This window comes from Myxine glutinosa, chromosome 8, assembly GCF_964187855.1.
Source record: "Myxine glutinosa chromosome 8, kmMyxGlut1.1, whole genome shotgun sequence".
Classification (NCBI taxonomy): Eukaryota; Metazoa; Chordata; class Myxini; order Myxiniformes; family Myxinidae; genus Myxine; species Myxine glutinosa.
In genome coordinates, this window is record NC_136268.1 from 18353155 (window position 1) to 18367555 (window position 14401).

At 50.1% G+C, this 14401-nt stretch overlaps 1 protein-coding gene and 1 long non-coding RNA gene across 3 annotated transcripts in view; one reads left to right on the forward strand and one right to left on the reverse strand.

The window, feature by feature from the left end:
- LOC137417327 (MOB kinase activator 2) overlaps window positions 1-14401 on the reverse strand; it is a 100838-nt gene that overhangs the window by 36651 nt on the left and 49786 nt on the right. The window contains exon 1 of one of the 2 annotated variants that reach the window (XM_068103178.2): window positions 11259-11433. The exons of the other annotated variant lie outside the window; for it this stretch is intronic. Coding sequence (XP_067959279.1) covers window positions 11259-11341 — 83 coding nt within the window. The 5' untranslated portion in view covers window positions 11342-11433. Of the gene's footprint in view, window positions 1-11258; window positions 11434-14401 lie in introns of those variants that run through there. 2 annotated transcript variants of the gene reach the window in all.
- The window catches only part of LOC137416080 (uncharacterized), a 32365-nt gene continuing 31907 nt past the window's right edge, over window positions 13944-14401 (forward strand). Inside the window, exon 1 of the long non-coding RNA XR_013624206.1 lies at window positions 13944-13986. This is a non-coding gene — a long non-coding RNA (uncharacterized LOC137416080). The remainder of the gene's footprint in view (window positions 13987-14401) is intronic.

A 14401-nucleotide genomic window follows, 5' to 3' on the forward strand; every position in this document is an offset into this window, starting at 1 on the left:
GTTGTGGGGTTTGAATGGATCAAGGGTTGGTGGTTGTGGGGTTTGAATGGATCAAGGGTTGGTGGTGGGAGGTTTGAATGGATCAAGGGTTGGTGGTTGTGGGGTTTGAATGGATCAAGGGTTGGTGGTTGTGGGGTTTGAATGGATCAAGGGTTGGTGGTGGGGGGTTTGAATGGATCAAGGGTTGGTGGTTGTGGGGTTTGAATGGATCAAGGGTTGGTGGTTGTGGGGTTTGAATGGATCAAGGGTTGGTGGTGGGGGGTTTGAATGGATCAAGGGTTGGTGGTGTGGGGTTTGAATGGATCAAGGGTTGGTGGTGGGGGTTTGAATGGATCAAGGGTTGGTGGTGGGGGTTTGAATGGATCAAGGGTTGGTGGTGTGGGGTTTGAATGGATCAAGGGTTGGTGGTGTGGGGTTTGAATGGATCAAGGGTTGGTGGTGTGGGGTTTGAATGGATCAAGGGTTGGTGGTGGGGGTTTGAATGGATCAAGGGTTGGTGGTGGGGGTTTGAATGGATCAAGGGTTGGTGGTGGGGGGTTTGAATGGATCAAGGGTTGGTGGTGGGGGGTTTGAATGGATCAAGGGTTGGTGGTGGGGGGTTTGAATGGATCAAGGGTTGGTGGTGGGAGGTTTGAATGGATCAAGGGTTGGTGGTGGGGGTTTGAATGGATCAAGGGTTGGTGGTTGTGGGGTTTGAATGGATCAAGGGTTGGTGGTGGGAGGTTTGAATGGATCAAGGGTTGGTGGTTGTGGGGTTTGAATGGATCAAGGGTTGGTGGTTGTGGGGTTTGAATGGATCAAGGGTTGGTGGTGGGGGGTTTGAATGGATCAAGGGTTGGTGGTTGTGGGGTTTGAATGGATCAAGGGTTGGTGGTTGTGGGGTTTGAATGGATCAAGGGTTGGTGGTGGGGGGTTTGAATGGATCAAGGGTTGGTGGTGTGGGGTTTGAATGGATCAAGGGTTGGTGGTGGGGGTTTGAATGGATCAAGGGTTGGTGGTGTGGGGTTTGAATGGATCAAGGGTTGGTGGTGGGGGTTTGAATGGATCAAGGGTTGGTGGTGGGGGTTTGAATGGATCAAGGGTTGGTGGTGTGGGGTTTGAATGGATCAAGGGTTGGTGGTGTGGGGTTTGAATGGATCAAGGGTTGGTGGTGTGGGGTTTGAATGGATCAAGGGTTGGTGGTGGGGGTTTGAATGGATCAAGGGTTGGTGGTGGGGGTTTGAATGGATCAAGGGTTGGTGGTGGGGGTTTGAATGGATCAAGGGTTGGTGGTGGGGGGTTTGAATGGATCAAGGGTTGGTGGTGGGGGGTTTGAATGGATCAAGGGTTGGTGGTGGGGGGTTTGAATGGATCAAGGGTTGGTGGTGGGGGGTTTGAATGGATCAAGGGTTGGTGGTGGGAGGTTTGAATGGATCAAGGGTTGGTGGTGGGGGTTTGAATGGATCAAGGGTTGGTGGTTGTGGGGTTTGAATGGATCAAGGGTTGGTGGTTGTGGGGTTTGAATGGATCAAGGGTTGGTGGTTGTGGGGTTTGAATGGATCAAGGGTTGGTGGTTGTGGGGTTTGAATGGATCAAGGGTTGGTGGTTGTGGGGTTTGAATGGATCAAGGGTTGGTGGTTGTGGGGTTTGAATGGATCAAGGGTTGGTGGTTGTGGGGTTTGAATGGATCAAGGGTTGGTGGTGGGGGGTTTGAATGGATCAAGGGTTGGTGGTGGGAGGTTTGAATGGATCAAGGGTTGGTGGGGGTTTGAATGGATCAAGGGTTGGTGGTGGGGGGTTTGAATGGATCAAGGGTTGGTGGTGGGGGGTTTGAATGGAGCAAGGGTTGGTGGTGGGGGGGTTTGCATGGATCAAGGGTTGGTGGTGGGGGGGTTTTTCATGGATCAAGAGTTGGTGGTGGGGGGGTTTGAATGGATCAAGGGTTGGTGGTTGTGGGGTTTGAATGGATCAAGGGTTGGTGGTTGTGGGGTTTGAATGGATCAAGGGTTGGTGGTTGTGGGGTTTGAATGGATCAAGGGTTGGTGGTTGTGGGGTTTGAATGGATCAAGGGTTGGTGGTGGGGGGTTTGAATGGATCAAGGGTTGGTGGTGTGGGGTTTGAATGGATCAAGGGTTGGTGGTGGGGGTTTGAATGGATCAAGGGTTGGTGGTGTGGTGTTTGAATGGATCAAGGGTTGGTGGTGGGGGTTTGAATGGATCAAGGGTTGGTGGTGGGGGTTTGAATGGATCAAGGGTTGGTGGTGTGGGGTTTGAATGGATCAAGGGTTGGTGGTGTGGGGGTTTGAATGGATCAAGGGTTGGTGGTGTGGGGTTTGAATGGATCAAGGGTTGGTGGTGGGGGGTTTGAATGGATCAAGGGTTGGTGGTGGGAGGTTTGAATGGATCAAGGGTTGGTGGTGGGGGGTTTGAATGGATCAAGGGTTGGTGGTGTGGGGTTTGAATGGATCAAGGGTTGGTGGTGGGGGTTTGAATGGATCAAGGGTTGGTGGTGTGGGGTTTGAATGGATCAAGGGTTGGTGGTGGGGGTTTGAATGGATCAAGGGTTGGTGGTGGGGGTTTGAATGGATCAAGGGTTGGTGGTGTGGGGTTTGAATGGATCAAGGGTTGGTGGTGTGGGGTTTGAATGGATCAAGGGTTGGTGGTGTGGGGTTTGAATGGATCAAGGGTTGGTGGTGGGGGTTTGAATGGATCAAGGGTTGGTGGTGGGGGGTTTGAATGGATCAAGGGTTGGTGGTGGGAGGTTTGAATGGATCAAGGGTTGGTGGTGGGGGGTTTGAATGGATCAAGGGTTGGTGGTGGGAGGTTTGAATGGATCAAGGGTTGGTGGTGGGGGTTTGAATGGATCAAGGGTTGGTGGTTGTGGGGTTTGAATGGATCAAGGGTTGGTGGTTGTGGGGTTTGAATGGATCAAGGGTTGGTGGTTGTGGGGTTTGAATGGATCAAGGGTTGGTGGTTGTGGGGTTTGAATGGATCAAGGGTTGGTGGTTGTGGGGTTTGAATGGATCAAGGGTTGGTGGTTGTGGGGTTTGAATGGATCAAGGGTTGGTGGTTGTGGGGTTTGAATGGATCAAGGGTTGGTGGTGGGGGGTTTGAATGGATCAAGGGTTGGTGGTGGGAGGTTTGAATGGATCAAGGGTTGGTGGTGGGGGGTTTGAATGGATCAAGGGTTGGTGGTGGGGGGTTTGAATGGATCAAGGGTTGGTGGTGGGGGGTTTGAATGGAGCAAGGGTTGGTGGTGGGGGGGTTTGCATGGATCAAGGGTTGGTGGTGGGGGGGTTTTTCATGGATCAAGAGTTGGTGGTGGGGGGGTTTGCATGGATCAAGTGTTGGTGGTGGGGGGTTTGAATGGATCAAGGGTTGGTGGTGGGAGGTTTGAATGGATCAAGGGTTGGTGGTGGGGGGTTTGAATGGATCAAGGGTTGGTGGTGGGAGGTTTGAATGGATCAAGGGTTGGTGGTGGGGGGTTTGAATGGATCAAGGGTTGGTGGTGGGAGGTTTGAATGGATCAAGGGTTGGTGGTGGGGGTTTGAATGGATCAAGGGTTGGTGGTTGTGGGGTTTGAATGGATCAAGGGTTGGTGGTTGTGGGGTTTGAATGGATCAAGGGTTGGTGGTTGTGGGGTTTGAATGGATCAAGGGTTAGTGGTTGTGGGGTTTGAATGGATCAAGGGTTGGTGGTTGTGGGGTTTGAATGGATCAAGGGTTGGTGGTTGTGGGGTTTGAATGGATCAAGGGTTGGTGGTTGTGGGGTTTGAATGGATCAAGGGTTGGTGGTGGGGGGTTTGAATGGATCAAGGGTTGGTGGTGGGAGGTTTGAATGGATCAAGGGTTGGTGGTGGGGGGTTTGAATGGATCAAGGGTTGGTGGTGGGGGGTTTGAATGGATCAAGGGTTGGTGGTGGGGGGTTTGCATGGATCAAGGGTTGGTGGTGGGGGGGTTTTTCATGGATCAAGAGTTGGTGGTGGGGGGGTTTGCATGGATCAAGTGTTGGTGGTGGGGGGGTTTGCATGGATCAAGTGTTGGTGGTGGGGGGTTTGAGTGGATCAAGTGTTGGTGGTGGGGGCTTTTTTTCATGGATCAAGAGTTGGTGGTGGGGGGTGGGGGGTTCATGGATCAAGGGTTGGTGGTGGTGGTGGGAGGGGTGGGTCTTCCTGCCTCAGACTCTTCAGTTTTAACCAGCTTGGAGCCCTTTCATCGGCACTTATTGTTAATTACAAAATAGTTTCTAGAAGAATGTGAAAAACTAATGTCAGGTAGAATTTTTTTCAAGTTCATTTCAAAAGACCATTCCATCCGATTGATAGTTCATCGTAAAAGTGCGATTCAGGCTGGGGGGGTAACGTTCAGTTGTAAATGCATGTAAGGAAGGAATGTACGACTTTTGGAAGAATGACCAAACAGTCCCTACCGATGTGAAGATCAGGGCACATTCAGGTAAAAGGATATTTTTATTTTGTCTACAGCACAAAGCTACAGGGTGGCATCGTCGGCTGAGGGTATGGCTGCCCCCATCTGTCGGTTCGGCAGAAACTTGGAATTTCTTCATGGTATCAGCGATAGCCCACCTACTCTTCACGAAAGAACCCTGGGATCTTCAACATCCAGTAAGAAATGCCGGCAGACGGGACGCACAGTTTTGGCGTCCATCCGAAGGACCTCACACATATCAATGGGTCACCTTGCCTGTGAAACACCGGGATGACAGTTCATAGCTAGGTCGGGATTCGAACCCAGGCTAGAGGGCTTAGAGGCGTGTGTGCGTACCTATAGGGGGTCTCGGTCATCCTTCCAGCCCAGGAGCAGCTGAAAGGGCCCAATGAATGGCCCACAGTTTGGCGAGGAATGGAAACGTTTAGGATGACATGTTAATAGCTAGCAGGTGCCCATCCCCAGTTTCCTCAAACGCACGGGCACTGGCTATGCAAATCTACTCTCAAACAGAGCCGAGGTGGCAGCTGTAAAAATTTCCAAAGTAGATTCCACGGTAATAAGAGTCCGCAGGTCATTAAACCTCGCAAGAACTATCACCTGGTGTATTTCTCACTTCGCGTTGATCTCCCTGCAGGTTCATAAACTGTTGCCAAAGCAGGAACGGAACCTGTACCAAGAAGAGACCTTTGCACGGCACAATGTAGACCTAGAAACCAAAGTGGAAAAGAGAGCAAATTTGCAATGCCAACAAAGACTCCATCATACGGTGTAAGTTATACCCCAGTGTCGTCATAGGCTGAAACTGTCACACCCAAAATGGGGGGAAAACCAACAAGAGAATATTTGTTTTTATCACAGGTACGAGCAGTCTGCTCCAGCGAACACCGTGTTTCTTTTGTTTGACAGGTTGAGGTGGAGAGGAACAGATCCCAGTCGAGGATATCGTGGCCAACACACATTTCTACTTTACGTGTAAATTCATCGAAGGCAAAGCAGAAGTTAGAGACAAGATGTTAAGGACCACCACCTCATCAGCCAATAAGCGACGTCCCATCACCCCGACTCCAACCACCTTCCACCCATTGCACATCCCACATGTCCTCCGGTCTCTTCCATAAATGAGCACGATTCATTACCCTAGGGTTGCACAGGTGTGTCTTAAAGCTTCGACCAGTTGTAACCAGCTTGAGGGAGTCTTCTGGGAATGAATCATCGATTTATTCTTCATGTCTTACAAAGACGGACCAATTTAAACATGGGAAACTACCCACGTGAGCAGCGAATTAGCTCGACGACCTTCCAGCAGTCGACCCGAAGGGTGGCCACTATGGGGGCAGCCAATGGTAAGACGGACCAATCTGCTGCAAGGATGTGATACCCGAGGGATTTGGGGTAATCGTGCACTTCTGCCATGGTAACTGCGCGTACGATTAGCAAATATGCTCCCCAACAACAACACAACAGAAAGCACCAGTCAAGAACCTGATTGTGGGGACACAGTCAAGGACAACACCACGCACCGGACAAGCACAAGGTTCCTTTTTTATTAACCACAGGTTCGATTTGGCGTTCCCTTTTGGGTGCGGCTGACAATCCCGCCATATCAAATCCCATATACTGTTATGATTTGCCCATGGTCTTTTCATGCTCTCGTAATACATAGAACCAGACTCGGGGTTGAAACCCCATCCAAGTCATAGCAGAGACATTTAATTTTAATGGTATTATTTTTTTATGCTCCTTTCTTGCTTGGCGCTCGGCATTTTGAAGGATAGGGCACGCAAAAAAACACTGGGAAGGCAATGGCAAACCAGCCAGTATAACCCTTGCCAAGAAACTGCTACAGCAGCAATAACGCTCCATAAGGAGTATGGTACGTCAAAATAAAATAAATATATATATAAAGGGGCACTGCAGTCTACTAATGTCCAATGTGTTCATGAAGATCCTACTCGAATGTGACCACCACACCCTCTGTGGACTAACAGAGCAAACCTTGTTCGTTCCTGCATTGCTATTATACCCTCCACGAAAGGCTCCACCAACTGGGGACCGGTCATTCGCAATAAACAAATACAAATGGATTCAAAATGAAAAGCGTTAAACAAGCAAGCAAACGCCCAGGAACGCATCGGTAGGCAGGAACGCATCGGTAGGCAGGCACGCATCGGTAGGCAGGCACGCATCGGTAGGCAGGCACGCATCGGTAGGCAGGAACGCATCGGTAGGCAGGAACGCATCGGTAGGCAGGATCGCATCGGTAGGCAGGATCGCATCGGTAGGCAGGATCGCATCGGTAGGCAGGATCGCATCGGTAGGCAGGAACGCATCGGTAGGCACGAACGCATCGGCAGGCAGGAACGCATCGGCAGGCAGGATCGCATCGGCAGGCAGGAACGCATCGGCAGGCAGGAACGCATCGGCAGGCAGGAACGCATCGGCAGGCAGGATCGCATCGGCAGGCAGGAACGCATCGGCAGGCAGGATCGCATCGGCCGGCAGGATCGCATCGGCAGGCAGTATCGCATCGGCAGGCAGGAACGCATCGGTAGGCAGGATCGCATCGGCAGGCAGGAACGCATCGGCAGGCAGGATCGCATCGGCAGGCAGGAACGCATCGGCAGGCAGGATCGCATCGGCCGGCAGGAACGCATCGGCAGGTAGGAACGCATCGGCAGGCAGGAACGCATCGGCAGGCAGGAACGCATCGGCCGGCAGGAACGCATCGGCAGGCAGTATCGCATCGGCAGGCAGGAACGCATCGGCAGGCAGGATCGCATCGGCAGGCAGGAACGCATCGGCAGGCAGGATCGCATCGGCAGGCAGGAACGCATCGGCACGCAGGATCGCATCGGCCGGCAGGATCGCATCGGCAGGCAGTATCGCATCGGCAGGCAGGAACGCATCGGTAGGCAAGATCGCATCGGCAGGCAGGAACGCATCGGCAGGCAGGATCGCATCGGCAGGCAGAAACGCATCGGCAGGCAGGAACGCATCGGCCGGCAGGAACGCATCGGCAGGCAGGAACGCATCGGCCGGCAGGAACGCATCGGCAGGCAGTATCGCATCGGCAGGCAGGATCGCATCGGGAGGCAGGAACGCATCGGCAGGCAGGATCGCATCGGCAGGCAGGATCGCATCGGCAGGCAGGATCGCATCGGCAGGCAGGCAGGCAGGAACGCATCGGCAGGCAGGAACGCATCGGCAGGCAGGAACGCATCGGCAGGCAGGAACGCATCGGCAGGCAGGAACGCATCGGCAGGCAGGAACGCATCGGCAGGCAGGAACGCATCGGGAGGCAGGAACGCATCGGGAGGCAGGAACGCATCGGGAGGCAGGATCGCATTGGTAGGCAGGATCGCGGAATGCGCAATACAACACCAGCAGCGCTCCGCATATCGTAATCACTACACAGACCTTGGAGTGGTGTCGATAAGAAAACATCAAAACCACAAGATACTAAACCTTGCACTACTGGGGTAACGACTGCTCCTGAGTGTTTCCATAGCCAAGAATTTACCCTCAACACGTCACCACTTCATTGATGGCTGCTGCCGGTTTAATGGCAGCTTCGGCGAAAAGGTCATCACCGTCCCTCATCTATCTCATGGAATCATTACTGGTAGTAGTAACCGTGTCCGAATTTGGAGTGCAGTCTCAAATGAGTTGGTGTACACGTCAGACTTCCATCACTGGTTCTGGACATTTAAATATTTCGAAATGAAGTGAAACAGCATTCCCACCAAGTCAGCCAATTTATCACAAAAATAGTCTTGTTTTGTAGACCAATGTACCACATGGATGGTAACGACGTACCACATGGATGGTAACGACGCAGCACATGGATGGTAACGCCGTAGCACATGGATGGTAACACCGCAGCACATGGATGGTAACGACGCAGCACATGGATGGTAACGACGCAGCACATGGATGGTAACGACGCAGCACATGGATGGTAACGACGCAGCACATGGATGGTAACGACGCAGCACATGGATGGTAACGACGCAGCACATGGATGGTAACGACGCAGCACATGGATGGTAACGACGCAACACATGGATGGTAACGACGCAACACATGGATGGTAACGACGCAACACATGGATGGTAACGACGCAACACATGGATGGTAACGACGCAGCACATGGATGGTAACGACGCAGCACATGGATGGTAACGACGCAGCACATGGATGGTAACGTTGTACCACATGGACGGTAACGTTGTACCACATGGACGGTGACGATGTACCACATGGATGGTAACAATGTACCACATGGATGGTACCGTACATCAGCTACGGAGGAGTTTAACATGCACAACGATGCGCAATCCCTTCTGCTGTCACTTGTGAAACGTCTTGCACCACAGAATCAGCACAAATCAATGATCACAACCACCAACCAACAATCACTCCCACCGAATAATCACCCCACAACAATCACCCCACAACAATCACACCACAACAATCACAACACAACACAACAATCGCACCACAACAATCACTACCACCGAATAATCACACCACAACAATCACTACCACCGAATAATAACATCACAACAATCGCACCACAACAATCGCACCACAACAATCGCACCACAACAATCGCACCACAACAATGACTACCACAACAATGACTACCACAACAATCACAACCACCGAATAATCACACCACAACAATCACTACCACCGAATAATCACACCACAACAATCACGACCACCGAATAATCACACCACAACAATCACTACCACCGAATAATCACACCACAACAATCACGACCACCGAATAATCACACCACAACAATCACTACCACCGAATAATCACACCACAACAATCACTACCACCGAATAATCACACCACAACAATCACTACCACCGAATAATCACATCACAACAATCGCACCACAACAATCACACCACAACAATCACACCACAACAATGACTACCACAACAATGACTACCACAACAATCACGACCACCGAATAATCACACCACAACAATCACTACCACCGAATAATCACACCACAACAATCACTACCACCGAATAATCACATCACAACAATCGCACCACAACAATCACTACCACCGAATAATCACACCACAACAATCACTACCACCGAATAATCACATCACAACAATCGCACCACAACAATCACATCACAACAATCACACAACAATCACACCACAACAATGACTACCACAACAATGACTACCACAACAATGACTACCACAACAATCACGACCACCGAATAATCACACCACAAGAATCACGACCACAATCACTACCACCGAATAATCACACCACAACAATCACTACCACCGAATAATCACACCACAACAATCACTACCACCGAATAATCACACCACAACAATCACTACCACCGAATAATCACACCACAACAATCACGACCACCGAATAATCACACCACAACAATCACTACCACCGAATAATCACACAACAACAATCACTACCACCGAATAATCACACCACAACAATCACTACCACCGAATAATCACATCACAACAATCACTACCACCGAATAATCACATCACAACAATCGCACCACAACAATCACTACCACCGAATAATCACACCACAACAATCACTACCACCGAATAATCACATCACAACAATCGCACCACAACAATCACACCACAACAATGACTACCACAACAATGACTACCACAACAATCACGACCACCGAATAATCACATCACAAGAATCACGACCACAATCACTACCACCGAATAATCACACCACAACAATCACTACCACCGAATAATCACACCACAACAATCACGACCACCGAATAATCACACCACAACAATCACGACCACCGAATAATCACATTACAACAATCCCACCACAACAATGACTACCACAGAATAATCACACCACAACAATCACGACCACCGAATAATAACACCACAACAATCACGACCACCGAATAATCACATCACAACAATCGCACCACAACAATGACTACCACAGAATAATCACACCACAACAATCACGACCACCGAATAATAACACCACAACAATCACGACCATCGAATAATCACATCACAACAATCGCATCACAACAATCGCACCACAACAATGACTACCACAGAATAATCACACCACAACAATCACTACCACCGAATAATCACATCACAACAATCGCACCACAACAATGACTACCACAGAATAATCACACCACAACAATCACGACCACCGAATAATAACACCACAACAATCACGACCACAACAATCACGACCACCGAATAATAACACCACAACAATCACACCACAACAATCACACCACAGCCACAACAAATAATCGCACCATAACAACCACCGAACCTCCATGAACAACCATTTCCTCACCTTGAATCCACGCAAACTGTGCGACACCTTTTACCTATTCACCATTCCCGGGGTTTTAAGGTCCAGGTGGTTGAGGGTCACGGTTCATCTTGTGTGTGCATTAATCACATGCATGACAAAGATATTTAGACATGTCATATCATTTTTATATTAATTACAATTCACAAGCAAGGAAGGGCATTAGGTTGGGGACAATAACCTGGTCAAGGTAGATCAGTGTGAGGGATTCGAACCTCACATCCTCCATTATGGGTTTAGGGAACAACACGAGGAATTGAAACAAAGACGTTCGCCATTTACACAAACGAGTCCACGACCTCTATATTTATATATATATAACATGTATGTATGTACAGCATGTATAATCCCCACCGCCCTCACTTTCAAACATGTACAGTACATGTCCACAAATCATTGTCCTTCATCACTTTAACCAGCACTGCTGTCCCTTACCAGCGCAGCACGCGTCCCACCGCCTGCAACACCATGATGTACAACCGGTTCCGCGTACGTTCAGCGCCCGATCGCTCCAGCATGTCCCGCCTCTCCACGTCCGTCGTACCTTGTGACTATTAACGGCAATTCCTCCTCCGAAAGTCGGGGATGGTTCACTCGCTCCGCCCAACTCCCTACGTCATTCCTTTCCTTTTCTCTGTCCACAAACCTCACTCAATTATCTCCGCCCCTCTTTCACTATCCCCGCCCATCTTTCTCTATCCCCGCCCCTCTTTAACTTATCTTCGTCTGTGATCTAGACTACGGATTTTTTTGTTAAGAAAATAGGCCTTTTATGTTTTGAAAAGCGGAATTTTTTTTTTTTAATGTGAAAAAATCCCGAAATATATTTTTCCCCCGTTTTATTCATTTTTTATTATTACCAAGTTTTTCAGAAATCAGTCAAAAAAAGAACAAAAAAATGGTAAGCTTTTTCCTGCACAACATGAAGCATTCTGGGCTAGTAAACAGGTAAAAAATGACGCTCAGGTACCTTTATTGCAACCGCATTGTTTGATAAGTAGAGGACTAGAAGAAATTGACAAGACTGCCTTTTAGGAACGGTTAAAGTAGGTGTTTGAAATCATTATCTTGGTAATGTTCTCCTTGGTGAGGCAGTGTCGGCGGTCGGTGAGGACGTTTCTGTAGACGGAGAAGGACCTTTCCACGTCGACGCTGACGATGGGGCAGTACCTCAAGAGGGGGATGTCAGCAAGCTTGACTCCAGCCGGCACACCAACCTCAGATCCGTGCTGATCTCCATCCAGGATCAAAGCCACTGTCCTCAGCACACCAATGTCGGGATTGCGCTGCAGCACCGCCTTGAACTAGGTGAGCAGGATCTCCTTACGGCAGCCTCGGATTTTTTCGAGCTCCTCCTTGGCCTGATCAAGGAGCTGGAAGGCCTTGGCCAGCTCCATGCCGGCCTCCTCCAGCTGCTTAAGGATCTTCGGGATGAACGACACATGGGCATTTAAGAAGACCAAACTGAGCTTGATGTTCGCCTTTCCGAACAGGTCCTTGGCACTCCGGATTGCTATCGCGTCGTCATCGTTCAGCTGGTCCACAATGTCCTTGACGGCCTCGAAGTGCTCGGCGTAAAACACCGCGGCATCGATCCACATCCCCCACCGAGTCAGAATGGGCTCCGGGGGAGAGAAAGATTGGGCTGCTGCTCCTTCCAAAGGACAACACGCGACGGGGCTTTGACGAACACCTTCTTCGTCGTGGCAATCAGGTCGTTGACGTCCTTGAACATTTCTCGGACTGTCTCGCAGACACGGTGGAGCGCCTGGGCAATGCAAGTCACATGCAGCAAGCCCGGGAAGAGTTCCTTCAGGGCATGGCCGGCCTTGATCATATAGGCCGCGGCATCGCTGACGAGGACCTTGAGGCACTCCGGCTTGAAATCAGGCCAAAGATAGCGCAGCGTGTCATTGACTGCGCACACGATCTCCCCAGAGTTGGTCTTTTCCAGAAACATGCACTGGACGAGGTGGGGACGAAAGTACCCCTCCTTGGACAAGCGTCCCGCGATGATGTTGGCCACATATCGACCTGCCGAATCGGTCGTCTCGTCGACGGACAGCCAGATGGGCTGCTGTCCGAGGTCGGCACGGATCCCCGCCAAGGCCTCGTCGTCGCACTTGTCGAGGTAGTGCTTTCGAATCCAGCTTTCATTGGGGATCTGGAGAGTGATGTGCTTCTCCAGGAACGACCGGAGGGCAGGGTTTTCCAATTTCGACCATGGGATGCCAGCGGCCACCATGGCCTGGCACAGCTCCTGAGCCACGACGTCGCACTTGTGCCTCTTTCCGCCACCAAAGTCCTCCATGGTGGCTTGCGTGACCGTCCTCTTCTTCTTCAAGGCCAAGTTGCTCTTGTGGCGGTCTCCTCGGACATGTTGGGCCAGCTCAGACTTCTGCTTCGCCCGGAAAGTCTTTTCACAAGCTCGACAGAAAGCCGTGTCACTCGACACGTACTTGAAGGTGGCCCCATCGCTGCCAGCGTTGAATTCCTTCAGCCACTTGTCACGAAGAGCAGCACGCATCTTGATAGGAGACTTGTTCACACTTTGTGTACACTCTCTCACTGTAGTACACTGCCTCACTGCTGTACACACTGGGGACGCAACGCACGCAAGTGGACGCAACGCACGCAAGTGGACGCAACGTTTTGTTTTTGAGATCGATCGCAGTTAAAAATTTCGATCGCAGTTAAAAATTTCGAAAAATTCCCTAATTTTTTTTAGCGTTGCCAGACATTTTCGACCAAAAAGGGCATTTTATTTGATTTTTCCCGAAAAAGGGCGAAATATTTTTTTTCTCCGAAAATAGCAAAATATTTTTTTTGCACACAAAAAAGCCGTTTTATGTGAAAAAATATTTTTTATTTTTTCACATAAAAATCCGATGTGCAGTGATGACAATCCTCGTCCTTCTCTTCAATATCCACCCGCCCCTCTTCGCTTCGCCATGTCCCCGCTCCTCCATTCACTATATCCCCGCCCCTCTTCACTTCTATTTCCCATGTCCCCGCCCCTCTATTCGCCATGTCCCCGCCTCTCTATTCGCCATGTCCCCGCCCCTCCCCCGTCCTGTCCCCATCACGCCATTTTTTTCTACATCCATGTCATGTACCCTATAACAACCTATATTTTGACTGCTTTACCTTTATTCTCGCACAGGTACAGGTGCTCTGATGAGCCGCATGAAGTTTTCTTGTATTCAAGCTGAGTTGCTTTTTTCTGTTATTGTAGTTTTATTTTACAGTAGGCCTATTTATAAATATAGTACACCGAAATATAATTACAAGGAAACGTTTACAAGACGCCATTATGTATAATTTACAAGAAACGTGTACCATGTTTACAAAGGTGAGTTCACGAGTAAAAACAAGGTGATGGGGTGGGGGAGGGAAGAGAATATGAGTGCGGAGGGGGGAGGAAAGGGAATATGTGTGGGGAGGCAGAGGAAAGGGAGTATGAGACTATGAGTGGAGTTGGGGAAGGGGAGGGGGGAGGAAAGGGATATGAGTGGGGAGGGGGAGGAAAGGGAATATGAGTGGAGTGGGGGAAGGGGAGGGGGGGAGGGGGGAGGAAA